Raw genomic sequence first — 22,364 nt, 5'->3', positions numbered from 1 at the left:
GAGTGGGACAGATCTGAGGGTCTCTGGTAGGAGGAAGGTCTCTGGGCCAGAGCCAAGGCAGTAGGGGCCGTTCCCTCACTGTTTCCAGGATGGCTTTGCGGGCCACATGAAACCACTTTGTGGGCCGGATCCGTGTTTGACATGTCTGCCTTAGGTCGCTTGCCGAGAGGAGTAGCGTGACCTCTGGCACTGTCCAGGCTCTGCAAAATGCAACCTAGCGACCGTCCGATCAACCCCACATAAGTTCTTCGGTAGTGCCTTTCGGGGGACGGGGAAGGGAAGCAACGTGTTCGGATAACCGTTCTATACAATCCATTCTGGTGGTTTGTATAGCGAAACCAACCTGGCGGAATTGCCGATCCCTGCAGCTTTGAAGTCCTCCCAGTTGAAGGTCTTTAAACCCAGGAATGCACCTCTTTTGTGGATGATTATACCGGCTTGGGGCTGCATTGGTATCGACAATTTAAACTTCCTTCTGACATTTTTTTTGAAAGGGAAGCACTATCTGCATCATAGTCTCGTCTTGTATTGGCCCGTTCAAAAGTTTCAGAACAGGAAAAAAAACCCAAATTTAAGTACTTTTATTTTCTTGCCTTGCACAAGTGCCAAACTATGGGTTCACGTACTGTATCTAATCCAAGCATTTTCTCAAGCCACTTTTGGGATCTGTCTTACCGTGTTAAAACCATATTATTTTCCCACTTAGATTATGGAAATGTTCAGTAAAAATATTTTGTTATGTTAGGATTAAGCAACATGACTAATTATTCCAAAATTTCATTTAATCCAAAAATCTGCAAAATAAGGTATGTTGGAATGAGGAAAAGAATACTTTACAAATAGTACCATTAGTAGCAAGGGATCAGTGTAGTGATCTAGATAGTCTCCCATTTTTATGCACCTATCAATTACATAATTGTTGAAAAAGTATGATTAGAACATGCTTTTACAAATGGTAGTTAAGCCAATGTTCATGTTATAGGAGTAAATATATTTAATTACTAAGTCATGTACTTAAGTTGAACTGTACCTTATTTTAAAATAAACTTTGGTTAACTATTTTGTGTAAATTTAATCAAGTATACATTTTGTGAAGCACTTTACCCTCTAATTTTAATTTTTATGCTGCCTTTATTATATTTTATAAATAAGGCAGTGAATGTAGCTAATAACCCTTCCTCATCTTTTCCCCACAACAGTGGCCCTGGGAGGTGGGTTGGGCTGAGTGAGAGTAAGTGACTGGAGCAAAGTCATGCAGCCAGCTTTCATGCCTAAAATGGCACTAGAACTCACAATATTCAGGTCTCCAACCTATTACCTTAACAACTACAGCAAACCTGATATTTATTTGCCATCTCTTTCCAGAAAGTAAGCCACATTTTCCTTAATGTTGGTTAAGGAACAGAAACAGTATTTTTTATAGGGCCTCAAGGGACTTTAGAAAATTAATTTCTTTTATGAATAATCTAAGTTTTTACAGAATCCAAGAGCCTTCACCTCTTTACTTTGATGCAGTAAAAAAAACTATTCATTAAAATAACATGATTCTTTTTCTATTCAGCTGAGGATTTATAGACATCTGTATCTTTCTACCATATTGCACTAATTTCACTATTACTTAATACAGTACTAAAAAACAAGGTAAGGAAGCTGAGGTGGAATAATTACTCTGATGAATCAGAATGGCATGGCCATCTAAAACCAAAATTGTAATTGTCTCAGAAAGAAATCAAATAGTTGTTTTTAGTGATTAGACTTATAATTTTTATTCCCAGGGATACACATATTTTCTTATCCAGCAAAATAATATAGTATTGTAAGATAGGAAATGCTGTTTGTTATTCCACCTCATGAAGCAAGTATTTTTGATGATGCCTGATTGGTCACATCTCTGTTTATCATTTTCAAATATTATTCAAATAAATATATTCTATATTGAATGGTATTTTTCTGTTATATTTTTATTAGTAGTAGCAAACTACTTTTCTGAACAAAAAAGAACTCTAGGGGAAAAAATAAGCCAGGTACAATTCCAGGGAAATAAATACAAATAACTTCATTTATTCTAGCCCCTAGTTCTAAAACATTTCTACTGTTAAACCAATAGAATTTCTTCGCAATTTCTATTCAGGCTATATCAGAAAAAAGAATTCCAAAGCATTTTTGGTACCACAGATACACAATTACATACTAACAGTGATTTCATAATATACGGAGTCTAAACTCTTCCTCTGAAACGACTTTCAATTATTTCAAATAAGAGCTTTTGGTGAGCCACCATGGTGAACTGAATAGAACAGGACACACTGCAACTGAGAGTAATGCTCAAATGCAAGATTTGGGCTGCCAAAATCTTTTTGGAGTAAGGAGAGATCACAAAATTACCATGTGTACTATGGACAGCTGTGTTGTTGTTTTTTTGTGAGCAGATGGCAGGAATTGCATTTTTGCAGTCCACTTACAATTGGTGGGGAGTCGTGGGATTCCATCATGCTTATAACTGCTAATGTCATCTATGCAAACTCTTAATTTGACCCAGGCTCAACTCTTAATCACATTTATTTTTGTTGTTGTTTAAAGATTGAGAACATTCAGACTGGCAATTTTATTGAAATCATTGGGTGAGTTTTTCTACAATCCTTTTTTTAAAAAAGCTTAATTACAAGTTTAAAGATTTGTAAGAAGAAAACATTGTGGCATTTACAGCAAAAAGATTCTTAATGTTAGTTTTAAAATTGTTTAAACCGATTAAGAGCTTAGATGGACTTGCTTTAAGACTTTGAAGTTAACTGAAAGGATCTTTTCTCATGGGAATGTCTATGTTTGAAAATTGGGCACTAGAGGGCATCAGATGGTTACTTTAAAAAGAGATTTTTTAATGAATGGGTGCAGGAAGTCTTCCAATGATTTACTTTTACAAAAGAATCAGGAGTTAATGAAAAGGAACAAGTTCTGTTGAATAAACGTGAAATTGATTTGCAGGTGGACTAAAAGCTTTGTTTGCAAAAAGTATAAATCTGGTATTTGTGTCTCTTCCCATTCTTCCCCTATATACACATATTTTATTTTATAGAAGTAATTTTACATAAAAGGTCATTTAGGTAATTTGTAAATCACCAACTCTGTGAGCATCAGACATGGGTAGGAACACTTATGATTCATGCAGTCTGCAATGGAATTACAATGCTGTCTAACTGCAAGAAAAAAACCATGGTTGGGATTTAGTGACCATAACTGTCCAGCTATTCAATTACTGAAAAAAAGTGTACAAAAGGCAAACTGCTTTCTCCCAGATGTATTATTTCACATTCAAATAATCTATAAAAAAATAGGCCACTTCAAGGGCTATGAATTTCTCAGTGAATACCACTGTTTAAATTTATACATGGAAAAAAGTGTCATATTTCTATAAATGCACAGATGATTCTTCCATAAAATCCTCATTACTGGAATCCTCCAAATTTTTCAAATCACTGTTTTCAGAATCTTCTGCTCTGCGTTTCATACCCCGCTGTTGTGAAATAGATAGAATGTATTTCATGTTGTAACAATTCCAGTCACAACTGCAGAAAGAAAAGCCATCACAAAAATAAGTCAAAAAATGCTAAACAGGCCTGCATATACAGTATAACAAATAATTAGAGGCAGTGAAATATATATGGTTCGAATATATATCACTCAATTATTCAACACATCATTCAATAGTCTGAAGCAATCTGGAAATCGTCATGTGATATTTGAGCTACAATGTGTTATTTGTACATACAGTTTCTAATCAAATAATACAACTTTGCTTTCAACGTAGTTACTTCCAGTTGCAAGGTACTCTAATATCGAATACTAGAGTAAATCAGACAAGTCTCTACTTCTTTCGCTGCCATTAGAATGTGTAGTTTTTGATATCATATGTATGGACTGTGGTTCAATATAGTAATTTTGGGCTACCGAGAACAAGGAATGATTAAAGGCCCAAAGAAAAAAATCAGACAAAGCTGGCACTTACCCAGATTATTTTTTAAATAATAAAATAAAGTAAAATCATCTTATGGTGCTGGTTTTTTAAAGGTAAAAGGTAAAGGTAAAGGTTCCCCCGCACATGCGTGCTAGTCGTTTCCAACTCTAGGGGCCGGTGCTCATCTCTGTTTCAAAGCCGAAGAGCCAGCGCTTGTCCGAGGACGTCTCCCTGGTCATGTGGCTGGCATGACTACTCGCCAAAGGCACACGGAATGCTGTTACCTTCCCACCGTAGTGGTCCCTATTTTTCTACTTGCATTTTTACGTGCTTTCGAACTGCTAGGTTGGCAGAAGCTGGGACGAGTAACAGGCGCTCACTCTATTATGCGGCACTCGGGATTCGACCCGCCAAGCTGCCAGCTTTCTGATCGACAAGCTCAGCATCCTAACCCACTGAGTAAATTAAATAAAACAGAATCAAACCAAATACTTACAGTTTAGAAAGATCTTCAAAATGCTTCTGAATGCTCTTCTGAAGAAACTGAACAATAGGCAGCAGTTTTTCTGACCTGCAAATGGTCAAAAATACAGTCATTCTATAAGTGAGGGCTGTGCAAAGTGTTTGAAAGAAGCATCAGTATAAAAACCTTGAAACCTTAAAACAAAAATCCTTTGCAAGATTTCTTGTTTTACCTGAATATACATTTCAGTGTAGTGAAACCGTGCCATACACACACATACAAACACAGCAAAAATGTCAAAGCCACAAAAATATCAAAGGACGCAGTAGCTTCTTGGTGCCATTGGCTTTACACAACCCTAGAAATAAGCCCTAGAAATGCTAAATATAAACGCCCAAATGCTAATTTATATTTAACTTTCAAAGCGTCAATAAGCTTGAAAAAAGTATCTTACCAATAAAATAGCTACTAGTTGCAACATATATGTAGACATGCAGCATACATGTTGCAACGTTTCTTGGATATGGCAGTTTGAAGCATATCTGCTGCTTCTTTGTGTTCCAGTTTTCAGTCAAATCACCATACGCCAATGAAAAAAGAATGGACTTTCACTGACCTTCTAACTACTGGCCTTCTGATGGTAGATATAAATTTACTTTTAAAGTTATCAACTGGTAATATGTATTCTCTCTCTTTGAACCATATTAAGCTGAGTTCACTAACCTTGTTTTTAACTTGCATCCATGCAGCATGAGCAACTTCTGAGTCCATATGAGATAGAATTCCAAGTGACGAGATTTCTCAAAGCAAGATGCTAAAAATTCTAGGACCTTTTCTATGTACAAGTCTGGAAGCGATGAGCAGACTACATCAACTGTTTTTTTACAACAAACAAGAGGATGTATTAGTTGACAATGCGTAAACATTTCGAAAGAAGTCCACTTGTCATGACCTGCGCAGAAGGAAAATGTCTGCATTTTTAGCAAAGGAAACCGAAGGCAAGGAAACGCTATATTGTATGACGTAATACCTTTTTTTCAATTTCCCCTTTGCTGTGTGATATTTAATAATTAGAGAACTTCTACTCACTTAAAACATTCAAATTATTCAGGATGTTATCTTTTTTCCTTCTCTTTAGTATACACAAACACACACACACAAACACACACATCAAGTTTTGCTAACAACTTAAGAAACTTAGGGAATCTTGTTTTCTGCAACCATCACATTAGGCTAGTAATAGTGGTCCAGCTTACTTTCATCATAGGGCACAGTTTCCAGAACCTCTTGAATCATTTTCTTCTCATTTAGCCGAAAAGCCATGACAATAGCCTTAGTGAACTCCTTCTGGTGCAATACTTTACGAATATTGCTAGGGGTGATGTCAATTTCTAAGTCAAATGGATCAAAGGTGAGACTAGAGTCCAAAGAGTAGATAAGAAGACCTTCTGTAGTGGTTGCTGCCCAATTTCTTCCTGAAAGAGAAGCACTCTTGACATTAGCTAAAATTAGGGAGATGTGGGAGGGCAGGTGGACAGAGAAACGAAGAACATTTTTCAAGTTATGAAAAGATCCTCCAAAAACCCACCGGTAGGAGAGAAGCGGAGGCACGTCACTCTTATTTCTGGTTTAAAATGCCGAGAACTCATATCACCTGAAAAGAAAAAAAGGGGAAAAAAACCCTCAATAATTTCCTTGTACAAACCAGTGCTGACACTGTAAACTGATTCTTTCTACAAAAGAAGCGTTGCGGCAAGAGAGAACCACACAGATCCATTTACATGTCTTTCCTAAAAAAAAACGGTATATATCCCATCAAAGTCAAATTGTTGGACAGGGTGATTCCACCACCCTGGGAAGTAAATGACTGTCCTTGTTCAACAACGTTAACCAAGTACAAATGTTTATGTGATGCATAGAGTTGTTACCATCACAGCAATCGTTTGGAACATCTACATTTGTCAGTTGCCAACTTTAGAAACCTTTAGCAAACATATTGGGATCATAGTATTTACTGATCAAGCCAACTTTGTCTTCTCATGAATTATTCCAAATTAATTAATTAAATTCAGGCAACGTAGGGAGTGGAAGACGGGGTGAGGTGAGAGTAGCGATACATATACATAGTAGGGGCAGCAGTAAAAACAATAATGGCTATTAAGTGCCAGACTTACTAAATCATTGTATTGGCTAAAAATGTAACAGATAGGTTACATTTAATAAGTTGAATTATTTTCCAATGGCCACAACATGTGGCAATGCTTCTCATTCCTTGATAAAGACATAGGCTGATCTCCAAACTAAGATTTAATCATTTTGTCAAGTGAGAGGGAACAAAAGGACTTGTTTAAAACTTCACCCTTTTCATCAGGAAAAATCTAAAAAAATCTAATACACATAGTTTAGAGAACCTTATTTAAAATTAACTAATACCTCTCTTCCCCTTCATGGATTACTGCCTTGTCGTGGCGAAGGGGCTTGCGTAATTCAATGAAGCTATGAGCTATGCCGTGCAGGGCCACCCAAGACGGACAGGTTATAGCCGAAGAGCCTAATGCTGGGAAAGATTGAGGGCAATAGAAGAAGGGGACGACAGAGAATGAGGTGGCTGGATGGAGTCACTGAAGCAGTAGGCGTGAGCTTAGATGGACTCCAGAAGATGGTGGAGGACAGGAGGGCCTGGAGGAACATTGTCCATAGGGTCGCGATGGGTCGGACACGACTTCGCAACTAACAACAACAATACCTCTCTTAACTCCTGGAAGAGGAATGACAACGTCGTCGTCATCCCCATTTCCCTCTTCTATTAATGCCATGCTCCCAAACTCAGTCATCTTCCTGCGGTCCAAATACTCCTGTAAAATAAAATATACGACAACATAGCCCATTTCAAATTCCAAATTTGTTTCAGAATACTCTTACTTACAATGGGATGCTAACTCCTTTCTATTCCTCAATAGAACCATGAATTGTCTATGACTGATAAATTGATATAACACAGCAAAGACAGAGCATTGATAAATAAAAACGTCTTAATAAAGAATGCTTTAGAGCAGACAATCAAGTCACAGACACAAATTTAAATCACTGTCAAAGAATTAATTACCATTAATTTAAAAATAATCTGTGGCAAGACAAGTAGCAACAGTGACAAGATTTATCCCATGTCCAATGCACACATACTAACCTCCATCGCATCTAAGGAAAGGTTGCAAGATATTTCAAACTTTTTAATGAGAATCTGTTCCTTGACATGATAAATACAAACATACTTTGACAGACCTCCTGCCAAAATGCATTGGCCATCAGCAGAATAGCATAGACTTGTAAAAGATCTGAAAAAAGAAGTTCAAATCAATAATCTGTCATGTATCTCAAGCTCCGTATTACACAATTTATAGTTCTCACTCTGAAATAATTGCAATCTGCATCCTTTTATGATAGGGTTGGGAATTTTTCAAGCATAATTTTATGCGATAACCCACATGTGCAGATATACTCAATTTAAATCTTACTCAGACCTGTGAGATTTGAAAATCTAAAGAGAGGTATTTGTAAAAAGTTATCCCCATGTAAAATCCAAACAAGTTAAACACATTCCTGAAAAAAATCACTTTATTTCTTACAACTTTTGTCGAACAAAAAGCTATAAAAAAGAGTGCTGGAAGATCTAAGAAATGCATTCAAGGTTATGTTCCAAATAAAGCTTAGGTTGAACCAAATCTTCAAGATTCCTTCCAACCTTTACAGTCCACGATTCTACAAGGGTTCCACCATAAATTTTATAGATTCATATTTTCACTCTGGCTAGAAACTGAGTTAAATAAATATCTATAATTTTAGGATTCAAGTATTCAAAAAAAAACCCCACCCATAGAAAGCACGCAAAGCAAATCTCTGAGCTCCAATAGGAAAGTAAGCCTATAGCAGGGGTCTTCAAACTTGGCCCTTTTATGACTTGTGGACTTCAACTCCCAGAATTCCTCAGCCAGGCACGCTGGCTGAGGAATTCTGGGAGTTGAAGTCCACAAGTCATAAAAGGGCCAAGTTTGAAGACCCCTGGCCTATAGTAATAAAATTCAAATATTCAGATGAAAAATTAAGTGTTCTACCCACTTGCCCTTAGCAGATTGTTTGGCAGTTATTTTGTCCAATTCCTTCCTCCCCATCTGAAGGTCATGTCGCCCCATAATCGATCCTGTTTGCATCGCATTTTCATGATCCCAGAAAGTGATTTGTCCATCCAAGGAAGCTACAGCAAGTTCAATGCCATCCGGACGAAAAGCAACAGCAAGCACTGCGGCAAAGATCATGAGTGAAATCAAAGGCAAGCTTCATTTAAGGTTCATTCCATTCCATGCATTTTGACTGCATTACTTTTCATCCCTCAAAGAATGATCAGAGACCGCTGGTTATATATTTTAAATTTCCACAAGCACGGAGATTCTGCATTTTATAAGGATGGTCCCGTTTCTTATGCTAAAACCTACGTGCAGCCCTGGAAGCTTTAACATAGTCGATATAATTTCTCATCTGATTAGATGAATGTCTGTACAGCTATCAGCCAGATGGCATTCAGAAAGGTAAGTGAAAACATGGCTGTTCTCACAGGGGTTGGGACAGAGTGGTGGTTGAGTCCCCTATATGGTATTTTATCATTATTCAGACTTTGCTTTCTGGGTACTTCTTAAACATTTGTTTTTTGCTTTACATTGTTTTTTCATTTTTAAATATAAACCAACCAGCGTTATTTGGAGTTAAGCAACTTCTAAAACAGGGGTGTCAAACTCAATTTCATTGAGGGCCGCATCAGCATTGTGGTTACCCTCAGGGGGCCGGGTGGGCGTGGCCTGGGTGGGCGTGGCTAGAGTGCGTATGGCCTACTGGATGGGCATGGCCAGCTCTACATCATTCGCATCAAGGGTGCCTATGGGGGCCTGGGCAGGAGTGGGACAGATCTGAGGGTCTCTGGCAGAAGGAGGGTCTCTGGGCCAGGGCCAGGGCCATGGCTGTGGGGGCCGTTCCCTCACTGTTTCCAGGATGGCTTTGCAGGCCACATGAAACCACTTTGCGGGCCGCATCCGGCCCCCGGGCCTTGTGTTTGACATGTCTGTTCTAAAGTGTATTAAATAAATAAATAAATAAATGAGTAAAGCTCAATTCAGACTCATTAATAAAAATTGTATCTCACGGAAGCTTTTGTTGCAGTACCAGTGCTCTGGAGGTCTCCATGTGATTGGCTTCACTATACTAGGGAACCCCATAATTATTGCAAACATCACCCAAACAAGATAAGACAGCTATGACATTCCAACAGACTTACCATCGGAACTTAGTGCCAGCGTTTCTTTGGTCCTCCAGCTATCCAGCATATCCCACAATCTGACTGTCTTATCCCAAGAGGCACTTGCCAGAACACACTTCACTGGGTTAAAACACAGACTACTGATAGGTCCTTCATGACCATCTAATACCTAATGAAAAAAAGAATCTATGTAACAATGGGAAATAATAATAAAAATAAAAAAATATTGAAATATATTTAGCAGTATTCAACCAAGAGGGACATTTTATACATATGTTTGTATTTTATTTTATGGACTTTTTTTCTTTCGATGCCTTTGTTTTGTTCCTTTTTCTTGGATTTTGTATTTTAACTTTGGAAATAAGTAAAACAAATATAATAAAAAAAGGAAATTGTGATTTATTTGATCTATGCACTACTGAAGAGCTCAGTCCAATCCTTACAAACGCTGCACCACACCTGCGGTCATGTGATCACGATTTGGGTGCTTGGCAACTGACAGTTGCAATGTCCTGCAGTCATTGGATGGTGATTTGTAACTTTCCCAGGAGGCTTCTGACAAACAAAGTCAATGAGGGAAGCCCAATTTGCTTAACTATGATGTGATTCACTTAACAACTGTGTGATTCATTTAAAGACCATGATGGTCTGCTTAATAACTGTGGAAAATCGGGAATTCTTTTACTGTATCTGGTATTATTATTTTTCCACGTAAACAATCTGTTTTAAAATTAATAGGAATTCAATGTTTGATTTTAACAATCACTTAAAATTGTACCAACGTAGGATCTCATCTTTAAGGGCAACCCTGGTAAGAATAACATTTTTTTTAAAATGGATTACTGCAAGCCCCATAAAAAGTGTCTTGTCTTACATCTAAAAGTCGTCCACTCTGCACAGACCACACAAATACTTCAAAAGAATCCTGGGAACCAGCTGAAACAATTTCTCCACTGGAGTCCACAGCTAAGCAGGAAAACTGCGTTGGTCGCGGGGAAGTGAAAGTGCGGAAATTGCGGTATCTATTGCAAAAGGCAAGAATAATGTATAAAACCAATTTTTACTTAAAAACCCCTAAATGCTGGAAAACAGAAAGTAATTACATAAAATACTATTTGGCTAGGATTTTCATTATGTTTCTACAGCAACCTAGTCTTCTTCTATCATGGAGCATGGTTTTTATAGGGGAGGCTTCCAAATTAGATTAACTAATACAATTAGATTAATTGACACAACTGCCGAAGACAACACAGTGCAACTGATTTAATGGAAAATTGCACCGTCAGACTTTAACAAAGAATACACTAATTTTCGGATGTCTACCCCAAGGTGGAACAAAACTGAAAGCAAGTAAAATAATAAGCTTACCTGTGAAGATCAAACGCCCGCACAGTTCCGTCAAAAGAAGCACTCAAAACAACATATCCTGAATTGGTAAATGTTACGGCAGATATGATGCTGGTATGCTCTGTAAAGGTGACAAAGCAGAAGCCACTGCTGGTATTCCATACTTTCACCTGAAATGGAACGAAAAAGCTCTAAATCATCTTGACATAAATTAAACCTTTCCAGTAATTGATTAATAATTTGACTTGGGAGAGTTTACTTTCGAAAGAATATTCCAATTCATTACCTTAATAATTACCCTGGCAGGGAGGTTAACCAGTCATTATTTTCAACAAAAAATATAGAAACATCTCTTCAAAAGCCGGTATAGCTGTTTCATCTGTTGTTCATTTTTATTTTACCTTTTTCATAGACAACTCAAGCCAAAGAACAAATTAGATGTCATGCAACTCTCCTCCAACCAAATATTTATCTTTTAAAAAAGCAGAATCACTCTTGTAGACCTCAACAGGATTAAACAAACATATAAAACATGTAACTTTCTAACCCCTAAATGTGTTGACTACAATTGAAAAAACCCATTCTATGCTATGCATCTATGCATCAACTCATGATAAGAACATAACTGTAACTCAAAAGATAAAATTAGACCCTATCATTCCAATACTGAATTAGCAACAACAACGACGATGATGATGATGATGTTGGAAGGAACCTTGGAGGTCATCTAGTCCAACCCCCTGCTCAGGCAGGAAACCCTATACCATTTCAGACAAATGGCTGTCCAGTCTCTTCTTAAAAACTTCCAGTGTTGGAGCATTCACAGCTTCTGAAAGAGGGTTGTTCCACTGATTAATTGTTCTGTCAGAAAATTTTTCCTTAGTTCTAGGTTGCACCTCTCTTTGGTTATTTTCCATCCGTTGCTTCTTGTCCTGCCTTCAGGTGCTTTGGAGAACAGCTTGACTGACTCCCTCTTCTTTGTAGCAACCCCTGAGATATTGGAACACTGCTATCATGTCCCCCCTCGTCCTTCTCTTCATTAAACTAGACATACCCAATTCCTGCAATGGTTCCTTATATGTTTTAGCCTCCAGTCCCCCAATCATCTTTGCTGCTCTTCTCTGTACTCTTTCTAGAGTCTCAACATCTTTTTTACATCATGGTGACCAAAACTGGATGTAGTATTCCAAGTGTGGCCTTACCAAGGCATTGTAAAGTGGTATTATCACTTCACGTGATCAGTAATATATACATATTAATAGTAGTTTAATATTATATATAATAGCATGCTTAGAATTTTTGTATTGCTGACTTCACAAAATATGTTATTTATAAGCAAAGTTAATTTTAAAAATTTTAGACTGTTTAAACCCTCAATAAAAGAACTGAATTAAATGTTTTTATTGCTTTCTAATGGTTCTGTATTTAGTATTTTTTTAATTCCACAATTTATTTTAAATATCACAAAAATATTTTTAAGATTTAGTATTCCAAAATAATTTAATATATGCACATGCTAAATTACAATTTTAACATGCATGGTGAATTATGAAACTGCATACTTTATATTTCTGACAATTAACATGCAGATATATTTTTGTCATAGAGTCAGATTTATTTCTATATTGTTTTATTTGTTCCTTATCCTTATCTACACTTAATAATATTTAGTACAATAAATACTGTTTGATTTCCTTAATAAGATTGTTTTGGTTTGTCAAGGATAATCTTATAGGTCTTGACAACTGTGATTTGTCAAGGTTAATCTGACTAGCACTTGGATGGGATATCTTGTTATCTTGATTGGAAAATCGGCAAATATCTCTGAAGAAGGCAATGGAGAATTATTTCCATATTCTATTTCTAACAGTTAGCAAAAGAATGCAACACATAATGGAGAAAAATAATCTTGATGTTTATCTCTGTAACGTAAGTGTTGAAAAAAAAATAGCCATTTTCCTCAATGCAAATTCAAATTACATCACTGATTGCCGGTTCTTAAACTGTCCTCTCATACTAATCAAGTATTTCATGTATATATTTTTTATAAAAAAAAATCCATTCCAAAGCAATTTCTGCACCTAAAACAATATTGTGATTTTAGGTAGTTTAATTGTGGAATGTTAATGTAATATGTTATCCTTCTAATATTGTTAGCAAATCCTTTCTTGGTCTCCTTAAACTATATAAAAAGGTAAAGGTAAAGGTTCCCCCCGCACATACATGCTAGTTGTTTCCGACTCTAGGGGCCGGTGCTCATCTCCGTTTCAAAGCCGAAGAGCCAGCGCTTGTCCGAGGACATCTCCGTGGTCATGTGGCCGGCATGACTAGACGTCAAAGGCGCACGGAACGCTGTTACCTTCCCACCGTAGTGGTCCCTATTTTTCTACTTGAATTGTTACGTGCTTTCAAACTGCTAGGTTGGCAGAAGCTGGGACGAGTAACAGGCGCTCACTCTGTTACGCGGCACTCGGGATTCTACCCACCAAACTGCCGACCTTCTGACCGACAAGCTCAGCGTCTTAAACCACTGAGACACCGCGTCCCTTAAACTATATACTAAGACTTATTTTTAAAAATCAACATTTTAATCAACAGGCTTACTTTTCCATCATCCCCGCCAGTAACTAAGTACTGCCCATCTGGTGAGTAAGCAAGTGATACCATGCTGTTAAAATGCCCTTGCTGTTTCAGCACGTAGGACTCACTTTGCCATTCCCAAACCAGGAGCTGTCCCAAACCTGTCAGTACAACAGAAAGAAAACATGGTCAGTGGAGATCTCTGAATGTACCAGAAAGAGTCTAACCTTGGCCAAATGAGGAATGAACCACAAATATTTTCACTACTCCTTCATTTTTCTGAATCATTCCTCATTGAGGAGTTCATTAGGAGGGTTAGAAAGATTGAACAGGATGTATTTGATGAAGAAGAGATAAAAGAAGTGAAAGACTTAAAAAACAAAAGGGAATGTTTGAAGCAGTGGAGAGACATCAAGTATACAAAAACCATTTGCAAGGACAGAAAGGCATGGAGAATTACAATTTAGGTATAAACTTAAATTAGCTACATTTCCTTTCCTTTCCTTTCTTATATGATGCCTTAATTTCTTTCTCTTTACTGCTTTTTATACACTTTCTCTGCTTTGTATACACAGCTTTATACTAAAAGAACATGGCATCCTGGGTATGTATATAGGTATTTATGTACAAATCAAAACATTATTTTAACAATACTACATAAACAGCCCCTCCTCCCCCCAATTCCTTAGAATAACTTAGTTATGAACCTGCACATCCAAAGGCAATCCAGTCACCAGTACTGTTGATTGAAATAGATGCAATTCTCTGGTCCGAAATGCTGAACAAAACAAAGAAAAAATTAAATAAATGAAAAACATCTCTCTGTCTCTCTCTGTATATAAAATTAAATACATTATTTCAAGTACTCTTCCCACTAAATAAAAGGTGTCTTTAAACAAAACAGATGAATAATTATTTCTTTAATATTATACATATCCTCAATCTTTGATATTATTATTAACATTAACCTTAAAGAATGGATGAGATTGAATTCTGGAAGTTCGTGAAGGTGAAAAATTCCCGAAGCAAATCCAGTGACCAACAGATGGATTTTCTTGTGATAAGCTGCAGCTGTCAGGTTGTTAAAATCTCCTTCTTTATTAAAAAAGTATCTGAACATATAAAGAATAAAAAAAATATCAGATACATTTATATGTAAGAACAAATCATCCAATTACCTTTTGAAGAGTAGTTTAATAAATAGGAAAGGAAGCAGTAATGGTTGGTAATAAAATGCTGTTTTTATGTTAGCATATCAGGAAAAGCAAAAAAATAACATTAACAGTATGTTAATATTTGTCATGTTACTAAAGATTGAACAATAATCATGAGTCTAAGTTAAAATGATGAGCCAAAAAGCTTCAAGTATTTGCTGTCTTAAATTTTAGCAGTCTGTCTATTACAGCGGTAAGGATCTTTACTAAGTTTAAATGTAAGCGCATATTGTCTTTTTTCGCTCATATCCATCACTTTAGTGAGTGGCATAAGATTTGAGACTATTTTATTCAACTATTAGTTGCACAAGCACCTGCAGCATAGCAAGCTTTCATTACTGCTCCCAGCATATCTTTGCCTAAATGACCGGAGAGAATTCATAATATAATGGCATGCATTTTTCCATATTGCCAGAGCATAGATATCCTCTTTGGCACTCCTGTTATCCTCCTGATTTTCTGGTCTTCAATTAATACACTTTTCATCCTTTGCCATCCTTGCCAGTCATGTTTACAGTCGGAATCCAAAACACTGGGGTGTGGGAGGATGTTATGTAATGCAAAAGCAATTGTTTTAAACAACTATAGTCTAAGGCAGGGGTGTCAAACTGCCGGTCCACGGGCCGGATGCGTCACGTGGAAGCCGCGCCCACCTGATTGCCGGCAATGGCAAAACCGTCCTGATACGTTGCGCAATATCACGTGACATCGCAGGTTTGACATGTCTGGTCTAAAGAGACAACTTTAGCCCATACTTTTAAGATTTCTACTTTAAAAAATTGATTGCAGTGCTGTGTTAACAATTCTTCCTAGTTCAGGTTTCTTGAAATTCAGTGAACTGTACCTCGCATCTTAAGTGCCACGCAGAACAACAATCTGATGACAGGCACAGCAACATTAGATCCTTTTGCTCTTTGTCAGTTAACAATGGGATCAGCAATGACAATTTTGATATTTCTTAACAAAAAAAGAGTTCTTGGGTCCTCCTCATGAGTAGTATAGAATAGTAGTATCCATTAGGTCTTCAGTGCAGAAGGCTAACTAGAACAACCTGTTTCAGTCACTTCCACCGTGATTGCATTCATGTTAAAAGCATCCCAATGTCGAGGTTATCCATGTAATAAACCAGTTAGAAATTCAATAAATTCCTCTTATAACTTTCTTTCATTAGAAACTCACTTACTTGGCAGCACATGAATATTTCACTTTTTTCTTGTTTTGTTTTTCATTTTCATTTCCACTGGCTTTTCCATGAATCTCTTTGCCTCTTTGTGTTTCTATCAACTCTTCCTCTAAGTCTTTTGCTGACTCTTCCTGGTCAGTGGGATGGCTCTTGGGAGTTCTAGGTATCAGACCGCTTAGTTCTGTATCACACTGCCACACACACAAAGCCCCATCGCGGCTGACGGTGTACAACTACAATAACAATAAAATATAATTTATCAATTGGCAAAAAGGTCCGTTGAATAAAGGAAATGTGCAGGAATTCCAAATTCACAAAATGCTACTTCTAACGTATACTCTTATTTAGCGTGAGCGTGAGCATGTGGTGAGCATGTGGTGTAGGAGAGAGAAACAAACTTCTTGAAATATTTGGCTGCCTGACATTTTGGACCTGTGCATACGACGTTATAACAGAGAAGCGGGACCTGCAGCACTTCAGATTCAAAGGCAAAAAGTGGTTGCAGCACTTGGGCCGCGCTCATCTATCACCTGCCTGCAATTCCTTCAGCAACTGCAACTTCTTCCCAGGCTGCTCTCTGCAAAATCAGTGTGATCCAGGGGGAAAACATTAAATGCAGGATGTGCTCATCTGTATACTTAAAAAGCATGCTTTTGCTTTTGAATCTGAAATGCGGCACAGCCCTAATAGACAATTGGATATGGGCATTCATTAACTGTTTAAGTCCAAAGTCTATAGTGCTAATTGTTCGTGGCTTTTCAGAACAGTGTATCAACTTCCCTCATATTTAAAGTATTGCCCAACTCACTAATGCATTAAAATTGTAACTGCACACACATACACAAACACAGCTTGAAAAATATAGACCTCACAGGGACCAAATCAAATAAATATTAACCAACTACATTATTAACATAATGTAGAAAAATGTGAAAGGTACATACATCCAAACTGTTTTCTTCAAAAAAACAGGCAACAATTGCATCTTTATGTCCTCCGAGTGCATAATAAACCAGATTGACCCAGCGTTCAGCTCCAAACACCCATGTTGACATATCCTTGCTACCCACTGCAAAACATCTGAAAGACAAAAAAGTTATTTCATCATTATTCTCTAACATCTATGATAATTTCGTGGATAAGACAAATTACTCATGCCAGATAAGGTAAAGGTGTGCTAGTCGTTTCCGACGGGGCCGGTGTTCATCTCCGTTTCAAAGCCGAAGAGCCAGCACTTGTCCCAGGATGTCTCCGTGGTTGTGTGGCCGGCATGACTAGACGCCAAAGGCGCACAGAACGCTGTTACCTTCCCACCGTAGTGGTCCCTATTTTTCTACTTGCATTTCTTATGTGCTTTCAAACTGCTAGGTTGGTAGAAGCTGGGACGAGTAACAGGCGCTCACTCTGCTACGCGGCACTCAGGATTCGAACCGCCAAACCGCCGACCTTCTGATCGACAAGCTCAGCATCCTAACCCACAAAGCCACCAGATAGCTATCTCCTAATAGGTTTATGCACTGGGAAAAGTACTGATGAGTTCACATAAGTTAACCTCATTTAACAACTGTTCAGTTACAAGGGTGATGAAAAATTTGACCACCTTCACATTTATGATCTTTGCAGGTCTGTAAAGCAGAGGAGACCATAAGTAAAATGTGCTTAGCAACTGTTTTGTTTAAAGCCAAGTTCTTCCTTCAGACCCTGGTATTTCTCCAGTTTCTCATACTCCTTCTTCCTGATGTTGCTGTTATTTGGCATCGCTAATTCTATCACTACTGCTGTCTTTTGGTCCTTGTCCACTATCACAATATCTGGGTTGATTGATTAGTAACTTCTTTTCTCTGTGGGTCTGGAAGTCCCAAAGTATATTAGCTTTCTTGTCTCTATAATCTTCCGTGGGATTTTGCATCTGGACCTAGGAGGGTCTAGCCAAGGGGTAGGCAACCTTGGTTCATTTATGACTTGTGGACTTCCAATTCCCAGAATTCCTGAGTCAGCATGGCTGATTTAGGAATTCTGGCAATTGAAGTCCGCAAGTCATAAAAGAGCCAAGGTTGCCTACCCTTGGGCTAGCCCATATTCTGTGCAGATGTTCCTGTATGCAATGTCAGCTACTTGGTTGTGCCACTCAGTACATGCAGTTCCTGCCTGCATCTTACACCCAGCCACTGTTGGACTGTCTCTGAGGCCTCTCTGCATAGTCTTCACCTTGGATCATCTCTAGTCTGGTAGACCCTTGAACCTTGGGAAACTGCTGCATCTATGAGCAACTGGCCCTCAACATCTGACATCACCTTGTTAATCCAAGCAATGCCCAAGCTGGCACAACTCTCCTAGTTTGTGTCACTCTCATATTTTTGAGGTAGGGAGATGAAGTGTTAGGAGGTCTTTGACCAAAGTAAGGTTAGGTACCAGCTAGGATTTGATCTTCCACATCTAAGGCGGTGTAACCACTATGCCAGAGGTCCCCAAGCTTTTGGGCACCAGGGACCGGATCTGTGGAAAGAGGTTTTTCCGCAGACTGGAGAGTGCATTGTTTTGTGTGCTGCCTGCATCCCAAGGATGGGGCTTTGCTTGTTTGTGTGGACCGATTGCTGGCATGCTGCAGCCCGGTACCAGTCCACGGACCAGAGGTTGGAGACCCCTGCACTACGCAATCCAACCACTTATATATATAAAAAAATGAATTACTGGAAAAAGTGTAAATATTTTTACGTTTGGAATACTGCAAGAACTTTAATTTGGAAAACAGATGAAGGAATGAACAAATTTATCATGTACAAATAATCTTCGACTTACAACTTACAATAGGGACAGGAATTTTGGTCCTCAAGTCAGTCATTATGTGAACAATCCCAAAGTTATAACCATTTTTATTGCAGTCATTAAGTGAATCACATGGTCATTAAGCAAATCCAGCTTCCCAGTTGATGTTGCTTGTCGGAAACCAGCTGGGAAGGTTGCAAATTGTGATTACATGATCACAGAGTGCTGCAAATGGACATAAAACGTGTGCCAATTGCTACGTGCCCAAAGAGCAATAATCACGTGACTTCTGGAGTGGTGCAACAGTTGTAAGGAAAAGTTGTAAAACACTTTTTCCAAGGCCGTCATAACTTTGAAGTAGTTAAATAAATGGTTGTAAGTCAAGAACTACCTGTATGTATAGATAAGAAAATATTCCTAAAATGCTTCAGCTTCTTTCTTTAAATTAATGGAGTGATGGACATCAACTGTGTATTTTTAGTTTACAAATCATGAACTGAAACTAGGAGTCATTGACCTTGAAAGTAGGCATTTGGCTGTCTCAATAAACGACAAAAACCTACCTGGAATCATCAGTCCAGTCAATGCACGTTGTTTCATCATAAGCACCATAATACGTTTTGTCAAGAACAAATGCATTAAATTCTCGCTTTTTCCCTGGGGCATGGTACATCAGGGCAACTTTGTCTTTAGTAATCACAAATTTTCTGTTTTACAAAAATGAAAATAAATTATAGAAATAAAGGTCATATTACAGCCAATTTAGCTAATAAATATTTCTGTAATTAAAATTATTTATGCTTCTGATGCAGATAAAATTCCTGATAATTTGCAAGAACTACTAGCACACACACTCATAAATAACATAGATTGACTTGAGAATGATTCATTAAATCAGTTTATCTTCAATTATATCTATTTTTCTTTAAACAAACTTATTTGCCTTAGTAGTACTTTCATGAAGCTTATTTTACTTTATTGTTAACTGCTATTAATATTTCTATAAAAAGCAAAATAATAAAATCAAATACTCGAATATAGTTCTCCATACTTTCCATTTGGAGAAAAGCAGACACTATGAACAGGTTTCTGAAAATGGAATCGATGAATAACAGATTTACTGATCAAGCTGACAAGTAAAGCAGATCCCTCTGTAAGGAACAGAAAAAATATTTCAAATATTTCAGAAACATTAAAATAATAAAAACATTGTTTACATGTTATTTCTACTCATTTCAATTAGGAAAAAATAAACACACAAAGAATTTTATTTTATCTGCAGTTCAACTGAATATTTAAACAAAAGGTTAAAAGATTATTTTTAATGAAAATATTGTAATACTAACATTAGTAAATGGATTTACTGATCAATTTTTTTCTTAACATCTTAAACAATTACCTTCATCAATAAGTATAGCAAGATTTCCATCTGGAGACAGTCCCATACATGCTACATTGTATTGGGCAGCCAGTGGTAAAGTTTCCGATTTGTTACTGAAAGAACAGATGAATAATATATCAAAAACAACAGAGTGGCAGTTAATACAGTAATTTTAATTATATATTTCTGCCAAATTCATAAATTAGATAAGGAAGCAACATTATCCAATATATTTGAAACAGAGTAGAAAACTAAATCCTCTACAACACTAACCTATCAAATCTATTTCCTAAATTTCTTCCACAAAACAATTGCTTGAGAAGCAGATTGCAAAAGCATTTTTAAACAGGCTATTGACTAATCATACACTTAGAAGTCACAGTACAAGAGCCAGATATAACAGTTCAAATGTTGGGCTGGCACTTGGAAGACCCAGGTTCAAATCCACCCTCTGCTGTGGAAGCTATTGACCTAATGTCCCACATCCTCAGTTCAAGCAAGCTCACAGCTCTGTTTTTGTTCGGAAAAGTTGGAAGACAAACAATCATAATCATGCTTTGAGCTGAACAAACAACATATAAATCAAATAAATGAATACTTTTTCAGGTCAAAGACGGTAATTCTGTTTCCCACTGGACTAATCAGAGAGTTTCCATCAGGAGTGAACTTCAAGTTTCCACATCGGTAGACTGTACCCAACAAGTTGGAAAACTAGAAAATAAAATTGTACTTGCATTAATGCAACTTAAGCAGAAAATGAAATAAAGCACAAAAAGTGGTGCATACTGTAACTCTTGAAGGCATTTTCAGGCAATGCAATTTTGAACAGTAATTAAAAATTGTACATGATTTGTAACTAACTCATTGCCAAAATGTAGAGAAGTACACAAAATGCACAAATAATTTCTATTAGGAGATGCTCTAACAGTAAGTTCTTAAGGGCCATTTTTCTTTTATAAAATGTTAAAAACTAACAAGAATGTTTAGAACGATAAAGGAAAAATGAAAGAAAAGAGGAAATACTAAAGTGCAGAAATCAACAAAAAGGGAAAAAGAATTATAAGGTGACTTTCATTTTTGTTTTACAACAATTATAAGTATAAATATAAAATAACCTGTTACTTTATGGTTACAGTATCGTTTACATTTTTTCTATACTCCATTATTTTTACTTAATCTTAAAAACCATATGACTTCATTTTTTTCTGTTTGGGGGTTTGTACTCATTAAATTTAGACAACGTCCTAATTAAAGCTGTCAATTTAGCCATCTCAGCAAGTTCCATCACCTTCACTATCCACTATCCATTCCTCCATTACGGGTGTAAAGTCAAATCTTTCCATCTTGCGCATATAATAGTTCGGCTTCAGTTATACATAAAAGAAAGTTCCATAATTTTTGTTCCAGCTGCTTATCCATCAAGTGCCATTTCTATGTGCCCAAAATATTTCACTTGATCTTAAGATATAACATCAATATCTTTGATGAATCTTAATTTTTATGTTTTTGTAAAACTTTAAATTAACACAAATCAATAAAAGTTAAAAAAAGAAAAAAGTGCAAAAGGGAGGGGGGAAAAACCCAGAAAGAACGTTCTGATTTCATTTGCAGCCAGCATAAGTACAATTATAAATTACTCTGATTACAAAAGAAACGTCACTCTTTTCCATTACCCAGTTTAGATGCGGCACCGATTTCAAAGGTAATTTAGTAAACGGCTTTAGATAACATCATTTAACAAACTGTTGAGAATCTCTCAAGATGTTTTGGACTTCTAAAGAGAGACTTGGCAAGCAATCCAGCTGCACTGTTGTCAAAACTGTAACGCTGATATTTATCAGGGACAAAGTGAACCCGTGGAGTGCAAAATACATCGTCTACTCCTGGTTAAGAACAGACTGGGAGGAAACTGGAAGGAACTGAGACTCATCTCAAGTTACGTTTTTCAAAGATAGCGATATCCCAACCTGCTCCACTTGTGACATCTGAAAGCTGGAAAACCGGAGCCACCCAAACAAGAAAACTTGCAAATTCCCAAAATCATCCAAGTGGGCAAAAGGGGCCCCCGTTTTTTCTCACCCGGTAGGCGAATTTCATCCCTGCAGCTGCTTGCGCTCGTCCCACTCCTAGCAGCAAAAAGAGCCTCGCGCGTGAAAGCGGCGAGGCAACCGGA

General features: G+C 37.2%; 1 protein-coding gene across 1 annotated transcript; it reads right to left on the bottom strand.

Moving 5' to 3' along the window:
- Window positions 1–2,590: 2,590 nt before the first annotated feature.
- On the bottom strand, window positions 2,591–22,346 carry PWP2 (PWP2 small subunit processome component). Its single transcript, XM_083361472.1, has 21 exons — window positions 22,271–22,346; window positions 20,790–20,902; window positions 20,210–20,304; window positions 19,862–19,961; window positions 19,374–19,517; window positions 16,989–17,124; window positions 16,045–16,277; window positions 14,616–14,759; window positions 14,355–14,425; window positions 13,672–13,808; window positions 11,089–11,237; window positions 10,595–10,742; window positions 9,739–9,889; window positions 8,532–8,712; window positions 7,603–7,750; window positions 7,162–7,270; window positions 6,004–6,069; window positions 5,672–5,890; window positions 5,139–5,289; window positions 4,449–4,523; window positions 2,591–3,563 (listed from the first exon to the last, which is right to left on the bottom strand). Exons 1-21 carry the CDS (start codon window positions 22,286–22,288, stop codon window positions 3,407–3,409), a joined length of 2,745 nt encoding a protein of 914 aa, XP_083217598.1. The 5' UTR covers window positions 22,289–22,346; the 3' UTR covers window positions 2,591–3,406.
- Window positions 22,347–22,364: the final 18 nt, after the last annotated feature.

This window comes from Vipera ursinii, assembly GCF_947247035.1.
Source record: "Vipera ursinii genome assembly, chromosome: 4".
NCBI lineage: Eukaryota > Metazoa > Chordata > Lepidosauria > Squamata > Viperidae > Vipera > Vipera ursinii.
The sequence above is the reverse complement of the archived record's forward strand: the minus strand, read 5'-3'. Positions and strand labels throughout refer to the sequence as shown.

Bases quoted from the DNA above. Each gene is read 5' to 3' on its own strand.
- PWP2 (XM_083361472.1), bottom strand. The intron at 19,962-20,209 runs GTAATTGTTTAA...TGTTCCTTACAG, and splicing joins TGCTATACTTATTGATGAAG to AGGGATCTGCTTTACTTGTC. The intron at 4,524-5,138 runs GTTAGTGAACTC...GACCATTTGCAG, and splicing joins GGATGCAAGTTAAAAACAAG to GTCAGAAAAACTGCTGCCTA.